General features: G+C 38.8%; 1 protein-coding gene across 3 annotated transcripts in view; it reads right to left on the reverse strand.

The window, feature by feature from the left end:
* The window catches only part of ano2b (anoctamin 2b), a 107,078-nt gene that overhangs the window by 30,986 nt on the left and 51,679 nt on the right, over positions 1-24,413 (reverse strand). For all 3 annotated transcript variants that reach the window (XM_055006565.1, XM_055006564.1, XM_055006566.1), the window contains 3 exons: positions 16,751-16,903; positions 15,149-15,201; positions 13,264-13,442 (listed from right to left, as the gene is read on the reverse strand). In XM_055006565.1, the coding sequence (XP_054862540.1) occupies positions 13,264-13,442; positions 15,149-15,201; positions 16,751-16,903 (385 nt within the window). The remainder of the gene's footprint in view (positions 1-13,263; positions 13,443-15,148; positions 15,202-16,750; positions 16,904-24,413) is intronic.

Here is a 24,413-nt window from a genome sequence, read left to right on the forward strand (position 1 = left end):
TTTCTCTGGAGCGACTCCATGGATTTTATGGATGGTGGTTAAAGACCTGCTCTTCTAGTCGGTCGTCCTTCTAGTCAGCTGTAAAAAGTCAGTCCATCCTGGCCGACTTCAACACCTCTTCATGACAACTTGTTCTGCCTCAGACCTGGTGGAAACTCCAGAAACTCGGGGAAAACCCTTGGAGACTCGAAGAACTCGTGGAGACTCGAAGAACTCGTGGCGGGGAAAACTCGTCGGTGCGGGGGGAAGGTGTGGTGGTGTGGGGGAGGTGGGGGAGTAGAGGGGGGAGGCCGCCACCCACCTCCCCGCCTACTCTCCCGCCCTGACTCCACCCAGACTCCGCCTTGGCTCCACCCATGTGGTCGACTTCAGGGAACTACGATGTCAAAGGGACGACGAAATTATTTCTTTTTATCTGATCTGTAGCTCAGTGAGTTAAGGATTTGCCTATGGAGCTGCAGGTCGCTGGTTCAAGACCAGACACTTCTTAAATTTTCTCAAAATCCTGACAAAGACAAAGAAAGAAAAAGGCCGGTGGCTGGGTCTCGAACCTGCGACCTCCAGCTCTGGTAGTCTCTCTTCTTATCCCCCTGAGCTACTCGCTCAGATACTAATTCTTCTTTTTTTTGCGCATTTATCATCTATTTTTTGTCGGTTTTCGAGTTTTTTTTTTAACTCGAGTCTCGACTCGACCGTTTTTCTCAGGAGGTTGGACTTCAGCCTTTGTGCTGGAGGGTGGAACCCTCAGTTCCAAGACTTTCCAAAGCCTCCACACCTCCCGAGTCCTCAGGACCTGAGCTTTCACACAGTCTGAGGGCTGAAATTTTCTAAGTCCCCACAGTAGTTCTCTGTTAGATTGAACTTTCAGACAGTCCAAGGACTGATATCTTCTAAGTTCCTGAGTAGTTCTCTGTTAGTTTGAACCTTCAGACAGTCTGAGGACTGAAATCTTAAAGTTCTCAGTAGTTCTCTGTTAGTTTGAACCTTTCAGACAGTCTGAGGACTGATATCTTCTAAAGTTTCTCGAGTAGCTTCTCTGTTAGTTTGAACCTTCAGACAGTCTGAGGACTGAAGTTTTAAAAGTTTCTCAGTACTTCTCTGTTAGTTTGAACTTTCTGGTTAACAGAAGCCTTAAAACTTGTGACCATGAGTCTTGATTTCACATTTAGACCATCCATCTGAGTTCTTCTCAGACCTTCACCTGTGGGTTTTTTAGAAATCCTGAACAAACTTTGATTCTCTTCACTGAACAGTAAAGTTTGTGGAGATCAGAAGGTAACATTAGTTTGATCGATGCCTTCAACTACTAGTAGACTTTATCTGGAAAGCAGTTTTCTGAAATGAGTTCTTAGTAAATCTGTCCACAATCAAACCAAGAACATAGAAAGAGGAAATGTTTGAAGAAACAACTTGATGTTTTCATTTCAGACTAGAAAACGCTTTAAGACTTTATCTGTTTTTGCTCTTTTGATCGTTTTATTGTCTCTTCTGTTTAATTTGATCTTCTAAAGTTTAACTGGTGTCTTTTCAAAGGTTTTATCTTTAGTTTGATTCTTCTTAAATGTTTAGTTTTGCTCTTTTCTCACCTTTTATTCTGTTCTAATGTCTGATCTGATTTCGAAATGTTTTGTCTTTTTAATGTTTAATTGTTGTTTTTTCAAATGTTTTATCGGCTTGTTTGAAAAATTTCCTTTTCTTTCCCAATGTTTAATTTTTCGATTAAATCTTTGTTAAGGTTTTTCTTTTTAAATGTTTTACCACCTTTTAATGTTTAATTTTCTTTTTTAATGCTTCATTGTATTTTCTGTTTAATTCCTATTTAAAGTTTTATTGTCTTTAAGATTTAATTTTCTAATTAAACATTTAATTTTTTTAATTAAATGTTTTGACTTTTAAAGGTTTAATAATCTAATTAAATGTTTTGTATTTTTCTAAATGTGTAATATTCTTGTTTAATTGTATTTTTTAAATGTTTAATTATCTAAAATATTTCATCTTTAATGTTTAATATTTTTGTTTAATTTCATAATTACATGCTTTGTATCTTCCGTTTAATTATCTAATTAAATATTTTGTCTAATATAATTTAATTGTATTTAATGTTTAATTTTCTTTTTAAAAGTTTTATTATATTAAATGTTTTTTTCCTTTGATTTAATTGCTTTTTTACTGTAGTTTATTTCTTTAATCTTTTTTTCTGTCAAGATTTTAACCCCAACCTTAAAAATGAAACAAACCCTTAAATCACAATGAAAATACTTCTGTTGTCACAATCATGAGTTAGTCAGTTATTCAGTTTATCAATTCAACTTTATTTGTTTAGCACCTTTCACACAGATGACAAAACTAAACAAGCAAAGAGAAAAAAACTATGCTAAAACTATGATTAAAACTCAAAAACATATTTCATAAAAAAAGATTTAACATGGTAATAAAATATGTTGTGTCCAGGGGATGGAGGGAGTTTATTGAAGTCTTCTTGGGCTCACATGGGAAATCATTTAAAATATAAACTTGATATTCAGTCTAAGGAAACTGCAGAGCGACAGAAGAACCAACAATATCTCCTGTTTTCTCCTTTAATGAGTCGACTCTTCTTGTGCTTTCAGACCAAAGAACTACAGACTCTTCACAACCTGCTCAAACTCTTGGTACAGGACCTCACCACACGGGTCAAGAAGGTTTCCATCTCATTTCTACTCTGAAGATCACCTTCTCCTGCTCAAACTGCTGATAAATGTTTCTGCTGCTCTAAAGTCTGCTCTCCAGAACTTCCTAAAAACTCTCAAAGTCTCTTCTGCTGCAGGTTGCTTTGTAGAACTGTTCCAGAAAACCTCACTAAACCACATGGAGGGGCCTCAAGATAGTCGTCCAAATGAAACCATACAAAAACCAAACTGGCACAACCCAAACGCTAAAGTCTCCTGCAGCCTACCAGAGAACCTCTGAGAACAGAGAATCAGGACAGGAACTCTTACCTTCTGGACAACCAACGTTGGTTCACAAACAAGAATACAGAATGTGTCTGACCAAAAACCTCTAAGACTCACTACAGCCAAGATAAAGACACAACTCAGCTGCACCAAATCCACTAATCACTGCACACATTATCACCATGTGCTGACTGTGGCTAAAGAACCACCTTTACCAAGACAACTATCCAGTACAAAGCCCTAAAACACACCAAGAAACACATTAAAGATTATTTTACTGCTGGAAGCTGCAAGCCTAACGCCTAAAGAGCAAACTAAGCAATGGAGCCAAACCCAGTTCAGTGGTGAAGAGAAGCAGAGGAAATGTTTGTCTGCAGCTAAACAAAGCAGGAAGACACTGAGCTGCTCAGGTGTTCCTGATAACACCAAGCTGCTCAGGTGTTCCTGATAAAACCAAGCAGCCACCTGGACAGCCAATAGAACACAGCTTACTGGAAGTCCAGAGGGCTGGGTTAGTGAAGGAAATTTAGTTTAAAGTTGAAGCAGAAAGTTAACAAAGAAAGTTGAAAACCACCTTCTGATACCTGAAATCTCTGAGTTTTCACACAAAGAACACCTGAACATGTCAAACTGGTTCCATAGTAGAACCATCATTGTAAAAACGTCATAGTATGGTGTGTTGCTCAAAAAACATTAGGACCCGGCTGTCAGGGGACAAACATGTAAGAAACATGAGAACAGAGAGAACCCAACCAGTAGGTCACAGTTTATCATCCCCCAGTCATCTCCTGAAGTCCATATGGTGAGAGACATCAGTATCTGGTTGTTCATTTACCAGAGGATGCTTATAATCATGCTGATGTGGTCTGTACTCTACAGTATTTTAGTGACTCAATAAATGCCTAAGTTGTTTTTTTTTTAATGCTTTTTAGTTTTTAATAAACATTTAAGAGCCTATATGTAATCAATAAATGGCCTTTGCCTATCTTAAGAAAAATTCACTCAGAACTGTGATATGTTAACAGTACTAAATAAATCAATAAATACATGTATACACACAAAAATAAGTTCATACATTGACTGTGTTAAGATAAGATTTAGATTTTTTAAAAAGTTGTTTATGTTTTTGCAGAATCCAGTATTGCGCACTGGTTGGTCATTACATTTTATTAGTTTGATTTCACTGTTTAAAATGATGCCACCTCTTTTCAGACAGAACCTGTGATAATAAAACAATACAAAATTTTTAGTTCCATGTTAATAAAGCACTTAAAGCTTTAAGTATGGCTAAATACTTTTTTCAAAATTAAATATATCACTCCTTAGGTGGTAGTGGCCCCAAGTTCAGTAAAGTTGGAAAGATATTCACAGATTGGGACTTCCAGCATCAATAATTCATTAGATATAGGTTGTCAAAACATAAACGGTGCCTCTTTCCCATTGTTGCAAGGCAGACAATGTGCTACAAGCCCAGTTTTATCAAAAGTAGCTGTCTTTCAAGCTACAGGAATAACACTGGTGTCTATGGAGTGAACAGGGTCCGTCTGCAATTTGCAAAACCGCTGCAACAGTAAAGAGAGACAAATATTCAATAACTTCACTCTTATACATTGTAGTGTCACTAAAATCACTGCAGCCTTCAACTGGCTCCTGTTGACAAAGTGTTTTAACAGAAATGTAAATGCTGTAATGTGATTCTTTTAATGAACCATGTAACTTGAATGGATGTGATGCTGGTGTGACTACAGTGCACACGTCTGATGTTGCTCACAGTGGTCCAAGGGATGCTCAGGGAGTTTGTGTGTTTGCTCACACTCAGGAAAAATTACAGGGAACATTGCTGGGTGACCCCAAACTTTTGAACGGTAGTGTATGTGAATGTATACATGAAGTGCACTGAAAAGCACAGCTACTGTCAGTCTATTGTATATCATCAGTAAGCTATGTCTAACCAACATACAGTACAAGAACTGTGCTGTTAAATATATTTTTAAATAAACTATAGCCTGCATGGACTATTTTACTGTATATAAGACACGCATTTAAGAACGAAGTTGTCCCCAGTTAAAGGGAAGAGTTGTTGCTTTTTTTTCTTCTTTTTTCAGAGCCACTATCAATTATTAGTAAATAAAGAGACAGATAATTGATATTTGGAACCAAAAACTATCACACAATGATCGACTGATTGCACTGCTTCGCAGGAAACAGACTCCTCTAACTGAGCAAACACTATCTGCACCTGACTGGACGAACACCTCACTGGTGGCCTGTCTCATCTGGATTTCAAACTGGTGAGTGGTTTTCAAGTTTTCTCAGTTATAACGAAAATAACTTAAAATTTGTTTCTGAAAATATTTAAGGTGAGGAATAAGTTGTGCAGCTGCTGAATCTGTCTAAATCTGTTTTTCAGGGCTTTCCAAAGCTGGTGACTCACAGATGCCCCCTGATTAGATAAAGTAACCTAGGCCTCAGTTTCATGCGATTAAGGAGCACCCAACACGATGCCTCGTCTCTTAAAAGGCACCTCAACGCTAACAGGATGCACTGCAAGGGTGTTTACCCACACATTTAATGGACTGAAATGATAAATCCTGTGAATATGCATCATTAGACAATGCAATGCAAGATATCTCTTAGAGGCACTAAAATCAGCTTTCCTTTTAAGCTACAGCTTATGTAACGAAAAACAAAAAACAAAGCCCTTCAGAACAGGAATGCAGGAAACTCCGGTCACACACAGTGGCCACAGCAATTTAACATGTCACATTAGTGTGACGTCTCAGATCAAAGTTTCACACTGAAACATCTGACATGACATAATAAGTCTTTCACATCCACTCACTCTGTCATGAAAAAATGCCTCTGAAGCCAAAGAAGATGGAATGGACTGAAAGAGCTGTCTCACTGAGTACTTGACTCACATTATAGAAATAACAGAGAGGGAGGGCAACATGTGTGTGTGTGTGCATTGTGTGTGTGTGTCCACAGGGTCTTATGATGCCTGATTCCTTCTCCTTATACAGTCATGAGTGAGGAATGTTGCCTGTGAGACTCAGCTCTTCTCTCCCTCTCTATTTTTTTCTTCGATCTATTCATCTTTCCCTCACTCGCTCGCCAGTATTTCTCAGTATTTTGTTGCAGTCGATGTCCAATGTGAACCAAACAGTAAAACAAGATCTCCCATCCTGTTACACACCAGACTATTTAACTTGCCTAGGTGGAATTACATATAAAATGTTATTTTTATGTAGCGTTTTTTTTTTCTCCCCTCTGTGTGTGTGTGTGTGTGTGTGTGTGCATTTTCTAGACGCTCCATGTTTGGTTATAACAGTGGAGCTCGGGTGCAACTGGAGCATCTAACTCAATATTCTTTCATAAGACCTCTCAATGAGATTATAGTTAGTATGTGAGACTGGTGTGTGTGTGTGTGTGTGTGTGTGGGTGTTCGAGAGAGTTCCTGCTGCCAATACAGAGTCTCTTGGGAGCCAGAAATAAATTTATATACAAACAGAGGTCAGAGCATTCTCATCCCTAAAAACCATACACACATGAGAGCCCAATCGCAGGGCGTGCTTGCTGCCAGGTATCACTCTCTCCTGTCTGTTTACTGCAAGAACTGACTAGAGAACTACTGCATCAGCTGTAGTCATCTTATAATGTTACATTTGTTCTAGAATATAGATAATGATATACATTACCAGGACCATTTGAAATGATCTACAAGCTGCATTTTCAGCAATTTAAGGACATATAAATAATTTGGGACATGACATTTTTGTAAAAAAACAAACAAACATAGAAATGTTAATCCATCATTAACATCTCCAACATAATGTCTTCATGTCTTTTCCCTTGTTTGTGTCATTTCCAGCCAAAAGAAACATGTTGGTCAAAAAGAAAAATGAAAAAATGTAAAAAAAAAAAAAAATCCTTATATATCTACATTTCCCATATATAAATAATTGTGGGCTTTTGCCTTCTAAATAACTAAAAAGTGATTCAATTTGACAACTCTAGCTGTATTATTAAAATCAAAACAAACAATGCAAATTATAAATTATGAACCAATAAAGTACTATATCCGGTAAACAATTACACGTGGCACAATGAAACTTTGTATGATTTTGTGAAAAGGGAAATGAGAGAGGAAGAAACAGAGGGCACAAAAACATTAATTAATATGAGGGAGACGCTGCACTGAGAGTGTGTGGAAAACTGTAACTGGCTCAAACAATGATCCCTGTTTGGGCCAATCTCCCTTTGATCAACTGAAACAGCTGGCCATTACTAATAAACTATACATGAATAGATTTATGTCTGGAGGACAGAGGAACGGTTGTTATACAGTGTGACAGCCCTGAGGCATGTAATTACCAAAATGTCATTTTATATTTGAGAGGAGGACAAATATGTTGGCACAGAGGGGCCCTCAGGCAGTCAGGGGATGCAATGTATATGTACAGTACAGAAACAGCTCTGGCCTAAGCTGAAATGTATCAACAACTATCTGATAGTTTGCCATAAAATTCTGCACATGCATTTGTTTCCCCAAAGGACAAATACTGCTGACTTTTCTGACTCTCTGACCATTTCTGCAGCACCTGAAGTATGTTGACATTTTCGTTCTTTAGTCAAATGTCTCAAACTGAATTTAAGATTTATTGCCATGATTTTTAGATAAAATTAGGGCAGGGACTTTAACGTGTTAATTTTGATTAATTAATTACAGAAAAAATAATGCATTTAATCGCACCTTTCTCAGTTCCCAGTAGGTGGCAGTAATGAACCTAAAGTCTGTTTGCCAGCTGTGAAGAAAAATACACAGGATGCACTCAGCGCAGAAGCGTCGGACCAACATGGCGGCTCGGTCGCAAACTTTCTCTTTTATTACAAAAACAGTTCAGCAAAAGTAAAAAGTATTTCTCAAAGCATTTGAGGTGAGAAATAAGCTGCTGAATTTGCCCTTATTTTAGTTCAATGATGACTAGTTTAGACATTTAACAAAAGTTTCGCCATGCATCAAACCCCCGCTCCTTGCATTTGCATAAATTAAACTACTTTATGCAAATGAGCTCTGAGGCGACGCACCATACATTAACTATGACAGTCCTGGTATCGACAAACCGTGTAGCCAGCCCATGACCACTTTTCAAGACACTGAAAATGCTTAAGTTTACAAAAAGTCTTAAAATGTTGAAAATAATCGCTATAGTTGCACTTTGAGTTTGCAGTAATCTGTGGATGTAGTAGACAGATGAAAATGCAGATAAATAGAAATGAAACAAACATTTTTGTTGTTTAAGTTCACATATATGCGTATTCATTGATTCAGTCATCTAACAAAATTTATTTGAATTGAAAAACTTATATAAAATATAATTATATATAATTATACAAATATTGCGATTTGACAAAAGTGTGATTAATTACAAAGTCTGTAATTAATTAGATTTTTTTTAAAATTGCGTCCCACCACTAGTTAAAATGTATTATCCCCAGATGATGAAACTCACTAACCTCCTCTGGCTGAAACTCTCCATGAGCTCATCTCTTGATGACTGCATGAATGGGGATCCAGTTTGGTACAGATCTCCAATCTCCAGGATGCCATGACAGTCTATCCCAGTGACAGTGACAACTTCTCATATCCCACTGATTTTGTTTTAATAATTCAAGGGCAAATGATGCATGCCACCACTTTATTTTCACATTCAGTCTACACAAAACATAAACTAGAGCCATAGTTCAAAACTAAAGGAGGATGTTAGTTACTGTGCCCATGAGACATCCTCATAGTTCAAGCACGATGACATGTTTAGGGCTGTGTGACTCCAGTCTTTCTCCAATTTACCTATATTTTTTGAACTGAGCATATATCACATTATATGAGATTCTGTTTTCTATTTTGTCAATGTTGAATTTTGTGATACAATAATAGGAGATATATTCGCTCACTAACAGGAGCTTTAAAGAATGTGGTAAATACCCTAAAAGTTAGTGTACACTGCAAAAGACAAGACTGAGTCCTTTCAGCTGGCATGCAACAACAACAGCAACATATTTTTAGCCTTTCTCTGAAATTAAGACCAAATTTGTCGACAGCATCATGGAAACGTTTGTTCCTAAAAACTGGACCTGTGTTTTTCTCAGGAGATAATTTTATTACATGGTGGTAAAGGCTGCAATGCTTCTGATCGACGGTCTAATTTAGTAGTAATTTTACAGATTATTATGACGAAATTTAGTGATAATTAGATTTTTATCCAAGGTCATAGATTTAGAATGATTGTCAAAAAATACATTTAATCAACTCACTCATAACTTTTAAGTAATGTAAATTTAAGTTCGAGACGGTCAAGATGATCAGAATCCATTTGTAGGAGCAATGTCACTGTTCCCCTGCAATCCGTTGCATCAATATGACTCCTGATTTCATGACCACACCACAAATGTCACGTCTCATGTGATTAGACCAGCATCAAACTGAGGCAGACACAGCTCAGACAGTTTGCCCATAGTTATGTGTGACTCAGACACGTTCTTGCATTTACGTGAGTTGCAGAAATACTGCAGAAAACAAGACACATTCTGTATCTGTGATTTAGAAGCTGATAGCAAACTCTCTGGTGTCACGCTAAACCGTGAACTCGACAGACACACGGCACTCTCTCCAGCAATTAATGTCACCATAATAGGGATGTCATTGAAACTATGTTCAGCTGGGAACAATCTCCAGCTACATTGTATAATCAACAACACAAAAAATGTATTAATCGGTAGAGAATTTACATCTGAATATAAAACATTTGGCTTCAGAATGTATCGTATTTATAACACAAATTATCAATGTACTGTTCCGGATGGGGAACAAGGTCATTAACCAGAATTACACTGTTTCACTGCTACCACCTCTGTAATTGTGTCACTGTTACTGCTTACATTTGATGTAGATACCCGTGATCTGCCCTGTTTTTCTTTAATCCTTTGCATTGCTACACTACTGTTCAAAAGATTGGTGACATCCAGACAATTTCATGTTTTCCATGAAAACTCACACTTTTATTCATGTGCTAACATAACTGCACAAAGGTTTTCTAATCATCAGTTAGCCTTTCAACACCATTAGCTAACACAATGTAGCATTAGAACACAGGAGTGATGGTTGCTGGAAATGTTCCTCTGTACCTCTATGGAGATATTCCATTAAAAATCAGCTGTTTCCAGCTAGAATAGTCATTTACCACATTAACAATGTCTAGACTGGATTTATGATTCATTTAATGATATCTTCATTGAAAAAAACTGCTTTTCTTTCAAAAATAAGAGCATTTCTAAGTGACCTCAGCCTTTTGAACCGTAGTGTATGTCTAAGAACCATTTTCTGCTACATTCTATATTTATGACTGATATAAATTCACACAGAAGAGACAGCATCTCAATTATACCTTTAAACGAAAAAAAACTATTAAACTTTAACCTCCATGCACAATTCATAGTTTACCTACATTTTTATTCATCACTTCAACATTGAGGATACAACAGGGAAAACATGACTGCAGACATGTACAGTGATGCTCTGTCCACTGACGCAGAAACGATCTTCAAGTTCCTCACACTGCTGTTTTTAAATTTCATTAAATATTTAAAACCTTGGCTGTTGGCTTCTGTCACACCATCATCTATTTATCCATTCATCTGTCCAGCTACAGTATTTCTCCCCTTCCTTCCTGTCCTCCGTGTTACTTCCACATCTTTCCATCTCTCCAAATCCCTAACCATTGTCTTGTCAAAACAGACGCCTCAGTTCTTTGGACTCTTATCTGATCAACTGATCAATGATATCTTTCCTCATCTCTCCATCCTCCGTTTGACACTAACATCCGTCTATTAATCCAATTCTGACCTCTTTTCTTCCCTCTCACATATATTCATCCATGAAACTAGAGTTCCAAAATTAACTGGGTCAGATAGACAACAAGGAAAATAAAGACGCTAACTGTCAGGAGCATCTGACAGAGCTGAATCACTTGCTCTGAACCCAGAGACATTACCCACAACATCACCACCAGCTAATACACCGCCTAGCTACAGTCTGTACTTTCATTATTTAGCACCACACACTGCAGACAAACAAACCCCTCTTGGAACATCTTCCACCTAATTTCACGCCTTTAAGTGATCGAGGCGTACAGTATCTCGTCTTGTTTCCGATGTGACGTGCCACACCACGCTGACACAAAGACTGCATTCTTGCATTGTAATTCTTTGCTGTCTTATGTAACAGCCGGCCGGGCTCAGCCGTCTGTGGGCGCCAGCATCCATGACCTTTTCTTCTACAGCGCTTTATATTGATATTATGAAAGAGACGCTTGCCACTGGCATGAGTGAAAATGCATAGAAGACACAATAGTGCCCTGTATTCAGTAGCTAATAACGTGGCACATCACTGGCGTAGTGAGAACATCTTTCAGATCTGCTCCTGTTGCCTCCGGATTCAAATTGACTTATTACAGTGATAACGTGTGACTTGGTCGGTTGTTGTTTAATTCTCACATTTGTAGCTAAGAGCAAAGATTATTCTTGTATGAACTGGTAGTTGGAGTGCTGGAGAAGTTGAAAGCAGAATGTTTTCTATTACTTCACTTGCAAACCTAAACAACTATATACGGTCAGGTCCATAAATATTTGGACATTTCACAATTCTCAGCATTTGGGCTCTGCACACCACAACAATGGATTTGAAATGAAACAATGAAGATGTGCTTTAAATGCAGACTTTCAGCTTTAATTTGAGGGTGAACAGTGTAGGAATTACGACACATTTTAGATGCACCCTCCACCTTTTTAAGGGACCTAAAGTAATTGGACAAACTAACATAATCATAAATCAAATTGTCACTTTTAATATTCGGTTACAAACCCTTTGCAGTCAATGACAGCCTGAAGTCTGGAACCCACAGACATCATCAGACACTGGGTTTGGTCCCTGGTGATGCTCTGCCAGGCCTCTACTGCTGTTGTCTTCACTTCCTGCTTGTTCTTGGGGCATTTTCCCTTCAGTTTTGTCTTCAGCAAGTGAAATGCAGCTCAACTGGATTAAGGTCAGGTGATTGACTTGGCCACTGCAGAACATTAAATTTTTTTGCCTTAAAAAACTCTCTGGTGGCTTTCACAGTATGCTTCAGGTCATCGTCCATCTGCACCATGAAGCTCTGTCCAATGAGTTGTGAAGCATGTGGTTGAATATGAGCAGATAATACTGCCTGAAACCCTTCAGAATTCATCCTTCTGCTTTTGTCAACAGTCACATCATCAATAAATATAATAATAATATATATTAATATATATATAATAATAAATATATTGTAAGCAATTCATATTTATTTAATACATCAGTTCTCCTGCATGCCCCTGTCCTTAAATATGAAAGACTATTTGTTGCTTTATGTAGATGATATATTACTATATTTATCTAATTCTGTTAGCTTAATTACCCCAACACTAACTTTGATTAAGCACTTTGGTCAGGATGCATAGCGAGGCCTCTTGTTCTGCAGCCTTGGCTGCTTCATTACTTAACTTTCAAGATTACAAAATCATAACCTCCACAAATGCTTCACTGGCACAAGAAAGAATGAGAAGGCTGTTCTTTAAGTGTAAAACCCTTTGGAGTTTCTAGTGACAGTAAATGGAACATTGCTTTAAACAGCTTGAAGTGTGAATGTAAGGAAGGGCAAATGTTATTCAGGGCATTACAGCAAAGCTTCTCAACTTAAAGGTTGAGAAAGAAAGAGAAGATTCAGCTTGAGATGCACATCAACTGTGTGGACCAAAGAAGAAACAGAAACATCCTTCAGTGAGAGTAATTGGTTACTAGCCTTGAAACAAGCATAACAATGGTAGTGGATCATTGTTAATACAAAGACTGAAGGGGAGTGTGTATGTGTTTTTTAGGGTCAAAGTTATAAGCTATGACAAGACAGAGTAATGCTGTTTTATCCCCTTAGACAAAACCCCACAAATTAAATTCCTTTCATGTAAAAATAGATGAACTGACCTGACTATTTTCTCTAATGCTCACCAAGCAGTCCACTGGCAGTAAAAGGAAAAACATGTCAGAAAACAATAAAAAGTGAGGGGTATGTGTGCACATTTGTGTGTGTGTGTGCATGTCTACATGTATGAGTAACCATCTATTTTTGATGACGAGGTGGCTTTTTGGCTAAGTGGTCAACTGCCTGTCAGAAAGATAATTCAGCAAATTCTCATTGCTTTCCAAACGTCTTTTGAGTTATAAACGTACATGTGTATGTATGTGTGTGTGTCTTACCGGCAGACGGTGATGTCTCCGTGCTCAGAGTTGTGCGGTGCCGTGCCGGGTTTAAAATTGGATACGTTGAAGTAGGATAGTGTGTGGTCAATGAAGCCGTGCATGGTGCCCGTCTGACTGTACATGTACTGGTAGACAAGCCGAGGGATGAAGTCTGATGTGAAGGAGATCACAAAGGCCTCCAGACACAAAGAGAAACAAATGGACAGAATAAGAGAGTTTCTGTCACAAGCTGTGAAAAAAGTGCATCATAAGTCATGTGATTCTATGCAGTAAAACTTTGTGCAATTTTGAAAATTCCTACCGTTGCTTTTGAGTTAAAGAAGTGTCAAGGATCAAATAACACAATCATGGTAAGAGTAAATTTTAGACATAATAGACAGGTCACAAACGAAAGGACACAGTGCTGTTGGGGGTATTTCTCTGGCATAGTTTAAATCCACTTTTCCCCTTAAAGGGAGGGATCACTGCAAATCAACACAATGCTGTCCTCAGTGGTGACCTTTAACCGTAATGAAACATTTCCATTCTGATGGAAGAGATTTCTTCCATAATGCTCCCATCTAGCCCATTTCAACCCCCATGACAGATTTTGCTCCGTCGTGTTAGACAGCATTCTCCACCACATCAAACACCAAGTGATAGAATATATTTGGGAAGAATTGTGTTTATCCCTCCAGCAGAGTCCAAAATCAATGTCACGGTGCATTGGAGCTGTTCTGTCTCTGAGTGAAGCATTTTAACGTCTTCCTTTAGGAACACTTAACTCCGCCATGGCCGGTCCCGAGCCCAGATGAGAAAGGAGGAGGGTTGGGTGTTACTTAGACTTAGACCTGGAGACAGCTGGAGATAGCAGCCCAGGACAGAGCACTCTGCAGGACTGTTGTCGGCAGCCTATGTTCCAGGAGGAGCGATGGGCTGAACTAACTAACTATTAGGAACACTCATCAAAGTCTGTAGAATTGATACAGACACATGAACAAAAGGGGAATTCTTGTCCATTTTCCACTGCTGTGATGCTCCTGAGGCAGCTACAGTGCGTGTATATGAGTCCAATCCCTGCAAGCTGTTGAATAAATAAAAAATCCTGCTGCTTGTATTTGAACCCTCCGCAAATCTGTTTAGTATTAAAAGTAAACGGAATAGGATTTGGTTAGCTGGCCAAAGACAAATCCTGAGCAGAAATTTTCCTGTCTCCCCACACACACACATCTTGACCTCTACAGATCAGTATATTACAGAGTTTCAGATGTGATATCAGGATCTAATGAGGACATGACTGATGACATCTGAAAGAACTAACAGTCCAATCTGTATTTAACATGCAAGTTAATATGAACTGTCATGGGTGCCGACTTTGTTTTGACTCCATAAAAGTGTATGAGGGCACAAACTGAGGAGATGATGAAAAGTAGTTTTCATCCTGACATGTTGCAACACAAAAGTTTGAGGCAAGTAGCCATGTGCGGTACAGTAACAGAAGTCATACGGCACTGCATTGCAACAGTAAATCTTTTCCAGACTTGATAAAGCCTCCCTACAGAGAAACAGAATATGGTAATCAACTGTTTTCACAAAATCAATGAACTGAACTTCACATTAAAAAAACTGCAGTTTTGTGTGAAACGCCACTCACATTTTCTCTGAAATCTAGACCTGGACACAGTTTAAAATGTATTAGAGAGGCTGCAGGTTGAACGCAAATTACACAAAAATGTACTAAAATTCTGAGTTGTAGATGATTTAAGTGCTTCATGTAGGATCTTCAAGCAGACAGACTATGTGCAGTACTTACTATAGAATACTGATCATCATACATTTATTGTGCCTATATCTACCTTCATCACTAATTTAATAAGTAGATAGCAAAATGCAGGGTACTTACATTTATAATGACTGAGAATTTTCCCATTCCACTCAGTATGTTGTACCAAATACCTATAGAAAGAAGAACAAGACAGAGAGAGATGGGCAAATAGAAGGGAAAAGACAGAAAGAAAGGAATGTCAGTGTTAAACACAGATACACAACTGTAGATGGGTTCTGATATGATTGTGATTGAAATTGTTTTCGTTGGAAGGGATCAAAACTGTATATAAAACATGTAGTCAACATTACAACACCACTTCCCTTTCATGTGTCCATACTGTGAGGATAGCAGTTATCAGAAGGATCAATAACTAGATAGATAGATATTTTATTTAGATGAAATTCCATAGTTAATTTATAGACATATAGACATAGAGTTTCTCATTAACTCATAAAGAATTCTTTAGGATACAGTGACTGAACCATTCAAAATGAGCAAGTGGAAAGAATTGTGTGTCCGCGGTCACACCATAAACAAGCTGTCTTTCTTGTACTTTTCTTCGGGAGAGATGCTGGGCAAATTATGCCTTTCTCTCTGCTGCAACAGTTTGAATATTACCGGCAGCCCAGTTTCTTGTAAGCTGTTTCAGCCTAGACTGTAGTAACAGAATGATCGTTATAGTCATGCTGCTAGCATGACAGAAGAAAAAAAGTTTTGAACTTGCTGCAGAAGAATTTCTGACATTACCCAGAGAAGTTTTATTGTGAAGGTCAGAATTTTTTGTAAATCCATACAGCAACATATCATCCTTCGACTTACTTACAGTGTGACGTTTGGATCTTAGCAAAGCCCTTTCAAAGTCTGAGGGTGAAGTCAAAAATGCATAGCGCTCAAGCTGAAATGAAGAATGATTTTGCTGCTAAAATATGAACATTGCAGAGATATGGGGTTTCTGCCAACAGCAACAACAGAACTACAATGAACTGCAGAGGCGTCGATTTGTAAACTTGGCAGTGAAACCTGCCTCTCTGCCTCCAGTCAGTGTGATCTGTCACAATTTTGTTTTCTAACATTAATTTATTGAGTCATTTATTCAGTCTGGTTTGTGTGTTTCCATGATCCACTCTCATGTCTCTTCAGACATCCATTCCACCTGTCCTGCTGCACCACTGGATCTTCTCCACTCCTATCACCTTATTCCAGTCTGCTAATCAGCCCTGCAGTATTTAGACCCCTATTGCACCACTTAACATTTGCCATACTGTCTTTGTGCTTTAGCTGTCCAGCCTTCTGTTTTTGCTTAGTTTTGTTGTTTTTGAACTATTGCCGGTACCTTGGACTCTGCCTCAGCCTCAACCTGCTCCGTGTTTTAGTTGCCTTCTTGACTTGTTGTAAGTAAATCTTGTTTGACAGTCTTCCTTTGTGTCCTACATCTGGGTCGTCTTCTGTGAACTCTGACCGCTAACTCTAAAAGAATTTAATCATCCTGGTTCAGGTGACATTCTTGTGTTCCATGATGTCTGAGGTGGTGACTGACAAGCTTTACCATCTTACAAACAGAGAAATGATGAAGTGGAAATACTTGTCAAGTAAAATATGATCAGGTTTAATGAGGTGTTACCTAAATCTGATGACCATTCATAACCAGCCCTTTCTGTGTGTGTCCAATCAGCTCACCAATGTCTTTGGCGCGTACAGCGACTGGCCTGCGTAGCTCTGTAACAAACTTCTTGGCATCCAGCCTGATCTCGATGACGTTGTTGAGCAGGGCGAAGAGAGGAGCCAGTGGGAAAGAAGCCACGAACAGAGACACGAAACCAAACTGGATGACTGCAGAGAGAGAGAGAGAGAGGAAGGGAAATTACTACATGCTACAGTAGATGTGGGTTGTTTAATAATAGATAGTTCAATTCATTCTAGTCATGTGGTACAAGTTAATATTTATAAATAGAACTTGGACAACAGACCAATAATTATAATCAAACCAATGAAACCATGGTAGCAATATGGTATTTGCATCCATTTGTGTCTGAAGATAAAGGCTCCAGTTATTATGTATACAATTATGGTGATGACATTCAGATGCAACATCTGCAGCACAAAGTCAAATAGAGGTGAACACATCATTTTACATAATTTACTTTAAGGTCAGAGACAATACATTTTTACTGCAAGGCACAATTTTATTAAAGATTTCCATAAACAAAGTCTGATTCTTATGAAGCTCAAATTGATGTCTGATGTCTACATACTGCACGTAGGCTTTCAGAGTTTGGCACGTGTTTACAGTGGGTTTTTACAACTTCATAAAATATCTGCCTCAGAGTTTCTGAAGTTGGTTTCAAGTTGACTCTTGTTTGGTCAACAGCAGCTATGAGCCAAAGACGTTTCTGACAGCATATGACAGGTTGGAAAGTAAGAAAAGGATCAAATCTACAACATCTCAAACACATTAAGAGGCTGTCAGATTGACATCCATGAACGGTCATTTGTCTGGCCACGAGTCACGCTGTCTGTCCAGACTCGCTTTGTGGTTCAGATGATGCCTTTTAAGGACAAACACTCTTCGGCACCAGCTAAACTAGGACTTTTTTTATGATCAAGCAGTGTGTGGTATGTGTGTGTATCTACACTGTATGTGTCTGTTGTGCAAATCCAAATGATTAGAAAACACATCACAGTCACACATGTCCACACAGACACTGGATTTGGTAGGACGGTGGAACTGTTGGCACTTGAAAAGTAGCTCAGTTAATAAAATATTAGGCAGTTTGGGAAGCACAGGTTTGTATATGGACAAAGGTCAGAGGTCAGCTGTAGTCAGATATTTTTGAAACTGATGAGGTGTCTGGATTTTACCTGAGGACCCTCTAGCCAGATAGATGTTTGCTTACACAGATATCTCATTAAAAAATAAATCCCAGTCTTTGTTTCTTTTGCTGTGCCAAAAATCTAGAGGTTAGGGTTTGATTATAGAGCTGGTCTTGAAGTTTGACGGCAAATGTTTCAACACAAAAGTCACACCATAAGGTCTAGGTTTAATCAGAGCTCCAGACAAACCTTTTGGTTGCAGTGGTGCAGCTTATTTTTATTGAGGTCCACCAGCACTGAGATTTTTCACTGTGTCATCTTTTTGGTCAGTTTACATACACAGTGATAATTTTAACAAATTATGTAAATGATTGTAAACAGGAATAAAGGTGCAGATAATTGTTTTTCACAATGATGATTTGGGACAAAAAGTTAGTAAAAGGCAGGTCTTTTTTTTGCTATTTTGTAAGCAGTGTTGAACATTAATATCATTTCTGTCTCTCACTGAATCCGTTTGCTGCCTGGTGCTGAAAAACTACAGGGGGGGAACATCTCTACTGGAAACATACCTGTCATGGCACTTGACAAGTGTTACGGAGTCATGATACTTCATTAATGTTCAAAATGTTGTAACTGTAAAAGCACTGGTTCCAGCCAGTGTTTTGCTGCCCTCTTTGCAATAAATGATAACGCTGGCCATATTATCGTATCTCAGTATTTCCCAGAGGCTTAGAATTTACTTGTGGAGGTGGGTGGAGCACCAAGACTGATGTCCATGCAGAGACTTGAGCATTGTAGAGGGGGAGAGTGTAACCCAGGTTGTAATCTCGCTTTGCCTGCCAGCCCAGTCTGTACAACACAAAGGTCTGGCTACACCACACTATCAAAAAAAAACACTGGCTTGTTTGTATTTCTTTAAATCAGTCACAGTTGTGGGTGGAGTTAAGAATGCAGCTTTGGTGTTCCCTCAAAACAGTGACAGGTGCAATTGTTGTGGTGGAACATTTGCATGCAGGGAGGAGAGAGCTGTGGCTAAAATAGATAATGCACCACAAAAAACTAGCATGGCTGCCTTACTGCACAGTCCAAACCCTCATCAAAACAGTTTGCTATTCAGAGATTGCTGTTGTTTCTCATTGTGAAGAAAATAGTAACGCACAGTTGGCAGAAAGAAGGACAAAGCCACCCGAAATTGGCAGTAGTTTATACCCAAATCCTGCATCTGGTGAATCTGACTATCCAGGTCGTCCTCTGAAGCTACAGACTACATGCCGTCTAAATGTCTCATGTGCAGAGTACTCAGTGGCTGTACACAAAGAAATCCTCAGTCCCCACTCAATTTCTCCAGCACAAGAACTCAGACAGGTGTGAGACCAAAAGTTAGTTTGAAAGTAGTGAAATACACCATCGTTCAAAAGTTTGGGGTCACTCAGACAATTTCCAGGAAAGCTCCTACTTTTATTCATGTGCTAACATAACTGCACAAGGGTTTTCTAATCATCAATTAGCCTTTCAACACCATTAGCTAACACAATGTAGCATTAGAACACAGGAGTGATGGTTGCTGGAAATGTTCCTCTGTACCCCTATGGAGATATTCCATTAAAAATCAGCTGTTTCCAGCTAGAATAGTCATTTACCACATTAACAATGTCTAGACTGGATTTATGATTCATTTAATGAGATCTTCATTGAAAATGAACTGCTTTTCTTTCAAAAATAAGGACATTTCTAAGTGACCCCAAACCTTTGAGCAGTAGTGTATTTTCTAATGTCAGTGATTGTATCCACATGGGTGTGTCGTACGGCAACAAATAGTGACAGTGATTTCAATAGTGATAAAATACTCTGAATACTTTCGAGGTGGCATTAAGTCTGATTGGTTGAACTAAGTGAAATGGTGAGACAGGTGTGCAGCAATGAACTTTCTTGTGTGTTAATTAATCATCAATTCACCTGCTTCCTAAGAATGTGAAAAGGAAACCTGAGAAAGACAAGGCAGTTTGCCTGACTGTGGCTGATGCACAGCTCTGATGGGAGCAGCGGAACTTAAGCAGTGTGGGAACGGGGATTTCCAGTGAGCGGGAGACTGACGGCTTCACCTCAGGACGCCACGCTGAGACAATGAGCATCCAGGAAGAAAATACGACAGCGGGGCAGCGAGCGCTAGAGGGCAAGCTTAGAATAACCTCGCTATCTACCTGAGCCGAGGTTGACGGGTTCAAGCCAGGCACACAAAGAGCGACGCACACACCTTAACACGGGCCCCGGGACTCACACAAACAACACACAGGCACAGACAGGCACATAAATAAATAACAAATGAGTTAACACAAACCCAGGCCTACCCATTCACACACTGACAACACTGAGTGAGTGCAGGAATGGATAGTGCTCACAGCGTTGTGTGAGTGTGTGTTTGCATGTAGAGTTCAGACATTGCTGACATTCCTTGCGGTGCCCTGCAGCGACATCAGCCCAATCTTCTTTCAGTTTTTCTCTGCCTCCGTTAGGATTTTCCTCCCACCTTCCTCTTTCCTCAATCAGCACATATCACATGAATATGCCTCCCTATCATTTTAAGCACAATCAAAAATCTAAATACCAATTAAGCTCTAAAAATCTGCTGACATTTATGTTTGTGAAGAGGAGCAGTATTTTAGCTTGTCCCTATAGCACAGATATTTCTTATTCTCTAACCCTGGACCATCTTTTAGAGAACTTACAAGTTTGCTTTGGAACCTAAATTTACAAGAAAATTTCCCACGTAGAAAGCTCACTTTTGATTGACAATTTTACCAAAATTTTCAAGTGAGTAGAACATGTTTTTCCAGTTAACAAAACTTCATGTCCAGATGGTATCAGTTTCTACGACCGAAAGGTCACAGAAAGATTTTTTTAGAATTACTTTTGTGTTACCTTGCAATAATGTTGACATTTTCTGTGACACTTAGAGAAAGTCTGAGCAGTTTTATGAAACATTACCATGTACTATAATAGACCACCGCTGGCTGTGACTGCATGAGGGTCAGTGCACCCTCAGCTGTGGCTGCTCAGGCACAAGTCTGCACTGTTGTGTAAAAGAAGAAAACGAGCCGCTGGTTCACCACCTCAGTCACCTCCTGCTGCTGAGACAAACTTATTGTGGTTGTAGCCTTAGAATGATACAGCTGTCACTGTCACTGTGGCTGTGTTTCAGTTGTTTTGATTGTGGTAGCAACATATTTGTTTTTAAGAGGTGTAATGATGACGACATGCAGTGGTTTCTGTGTGTGTGTGTGTGTGCGTGTGTGTGTTGTTGTATTTGTGAACTCTGGTGGTGTGTCGGTAATTTATGTGTCATAAAAGCACTACAGTTTCAACTGTAACTGTAGCCACAAAGATTAAACCACAGCAGCAGCAGAAGAAGTCTGAATAATGACTGTCAGGCAGCTGGATGCTATCAGAGAACAGCTTTTAAAAAGGACAATCAGCAATAAATGCACCATATATAGCGTCAAATCATGTCTCCTTTCAGCAGTATCTGCACAGTGTTTTCCTAACCTGACAGAGCGTTTTAACTGGACTGGATCAACACACCAACTGTTCATATGGATCAAGAGGAATGCTAAGCATGTTGCGAGGGAACATTAAGTTATTGTGAGGTAACACAGAAACAGTACTTCTCCCCTTGATCTTTGTCAGGCTTGCTGATGCATGTTTGCTGAACTGCTGCTGCACTTTGACTTTTGGCCACAAGGTAATGATCACAGATGTCAAGCTGTGCTGCAGTGTTCAGTGACATCACTCACTTTGACGTGTTTCTTTTGAACATTGTGTCTTTCTTCTGTTGACTATATCACACCAAATTACTTGTTTTCCTTTATTCTTAATGTACATAATTATCCTTAAGGGTAGGATGAATGATCATTGATGTGTTCAGTGGAAGTGTTAAAGAGATACCCCCAATAGCTTAAGCAAAAAGCAACTGGATTTCTCTTCAGTTTTCTTGAAGACATTTCACCTCTCATTCAAGAAGTTGCTTCAGTTCCAAACCCTAACCCAGAACTGAAGAAGCCTCTTGGATGAGAGGTGAAATGTCTTCAAGAACCTAAAAGAGAAGTCCAGTTGCCTTTTATTGGTAATACTAGAGTACTACCATGACCTGTATGTATAACTGAGAACCTAGAGAAGAGACAGTTTCACACTCAGGAGTCAAACTGAATTGAGCTGATCATTAAAGAAAACTCTTGGGGCTCTAGATGATACACTTACATTCAAGTCAAAAAACTGTTTGGAAGTCAGATGCAATTTTTACATCGTTGTCATCGGTTATCACCAGTGTCGTGGTTATTGTGTTGCAGCTGTGTCTTTAAATAAGAGATGTCCAAAGGTCTAAAGCAGATTAGGGATGTAAAAGCAACACTTGTGCTTCTTAAAAGATGCATTTTTATTAGAAATTGGCAAAAAAGCAGAAATCCTCTGAGTAGTTTTACAAATCTTGCAAAGAAATGCTCCTCTTTCCTGGCTTTTAGTAATAGCTGTATGAGTTGGCTCACACTGTTGCAGTTGTGGTTGTGGAGTTATGTTGCTGCTAAAGATGATTTTTCGCCCTCTATTTAGGATTAAGTATGGTATTACTTACCGTTTGTAAAGGAGGTTGAGAGAGGACAGAATCCTACCAAAGAGTGAACTGTTGTTGCCTGTTCGACAAGTGCAGCTGTTAAATACAAGCCAGTAGAGTCCACTTTGTTCTAGCTGTAAAGTTAATAAAAGTCATAGGAAAGACAAACTAACCTAATTCAAATCAGCAACTGTACAGCCCCAATCCACTCACAAGTATGTTTTACTTACTATTGTTTCACTTGAAAGTTTGCCCTTCATGGTGCAGAAGCACAGTTTAACTTCTGCAGAAGGTGGAAAGCTTCTTTGTGCTCACCTTAAATCTCAATTTTGTGATATTGCAGCTAATTTGGAAGTCAACCATGATCTAATATGCAATTTAAACAAGTGTGATACTTGACGCCTGCACTGCAGATACACTGAGAAAAGATGTGGAGTGAAGAAGAAACTTTTTTTCAATGGTTTTACATTGAAAATCGGAACAAACAATATTAGCATATTCATAGATTCTGGTTTCTCAATGGTGAGGGACTGAATATAATTTGAAGAATTTTAAATGTAGTGATTGAAATGCTTTGTGGAAAATATCAGACACAAATTATTATTCCAAGCTGAGTATTGTTGTCTTAGAACATGTGAGGAAGGGATCTTTAACAACTTTCATGAAAGTCGGCTGAAGTTAATGTGCAATGTTAAAACCTGCATATAAATATTTAAAGTTTCACTCCAGTTAGTTCTTTAGTTGTGACTGAGCAGGTGTGGGTTTGTTATGACTGCAGCTGGTTGTAATAATACAAGAGAATGGGGGTTGTCTACAGCTGCGTGTGTGTGTGTGTAGGTGTGTGTGTGTATAACTCCATATAACCCGCAGACTGAAGCAATAAACTTTTATTAGCACATAATTATCATTTCTTTAAGCTATTTAACCTATTAATGACCTAAAGAGGTTTGTAGACTAAACCTGTTGATATGACAATAAGTAAAATATAAAAGTAAAAGATCACCCAGTATTCATCAAGATGAAATCTGATGAGCCTCTGATTATTATTTGATTCACAGGGTTTTTTCCTCACTATGTTTTCTCTCTGGCTGCACGGTGGTGTAGTGGTTAGCACTTTCACCTCACAGCTAGAAGATCTCTGGTTCGTATCCCCACCTTCCCAGGATCTTTCTGCATGGAGTTTGCATGTTCTCCCTGTGCATGCGTAGGTTTTCTCCAAGTTCTCCGGTTTCCTCCCACAGTCCAAATATATGCACAGGTTAATTATTAATTATTCTAAATTGCCTGTAGGTGTGAATGTGAGTGTGATTGTTTGTCTGTATATGTGGCCCTGCGACAGACTGGTGACCTGTCCAGGTGTCCCCTGCCTTCACCCCAAATCAGCTGGGATAGACTCCAACCCCCCCTCGACCCTAATGAGGATAAAGCGGTGTAGAGATAATGGATAATGGATGGATATTTTTGCTCCACAAAAGGTCAATTTCACTATCATTGCACAAACAACTGATACACTTTATATTTAGTTAACTAACTTAAAAGCATGCAAAAAGGCTGAGCTTTACATTGTGTTGTATATTTACATTCCCTGACTTTGATAATTTGGTGAAATTTCAAAAATTCCTGAGTTTACATTTCTTATTTATTATTTTCTCATTTAAGATTCCTTATTGCTGATGGAGCGGGTATCTACTTGCTCCCATAGGGCCAGAAAGGGTTTCTCTGAAAGCTGGCTGAATGTTCTGAATCACATTTTATGTATTTGTGTAGCAGGTGACGGGTCCACAGTTCCTCTGCTTATTAGCCATCCAACATGGTGGCTTTCCCTCAAAACATTTTTCAAACCAATTACAAGTCTATACGGTATAAACATGATGCTGTTAGCTGTGAAATTGAGGAACTCCAAATGTATCTTTGAATTTTCCTGCT

The sequence above is a fragment of the Amphiprion ocellaris genome, chromosome 21 (genome assembly GCF_022539595.1).
Source record: "Amphiprion ocellaris isolate individual 3 ecotype Okinawa chromosome 21, ASM2253959v1, whole genome shotgun sequence".
In the NCBI taxonomy this organism is placed as follows: domain Eukaryota; kingdom Metazoa; phylum Chordata; class Actinopteri; family Pomacentridae; genus Amphiprion; species Amphiprion ocellaris.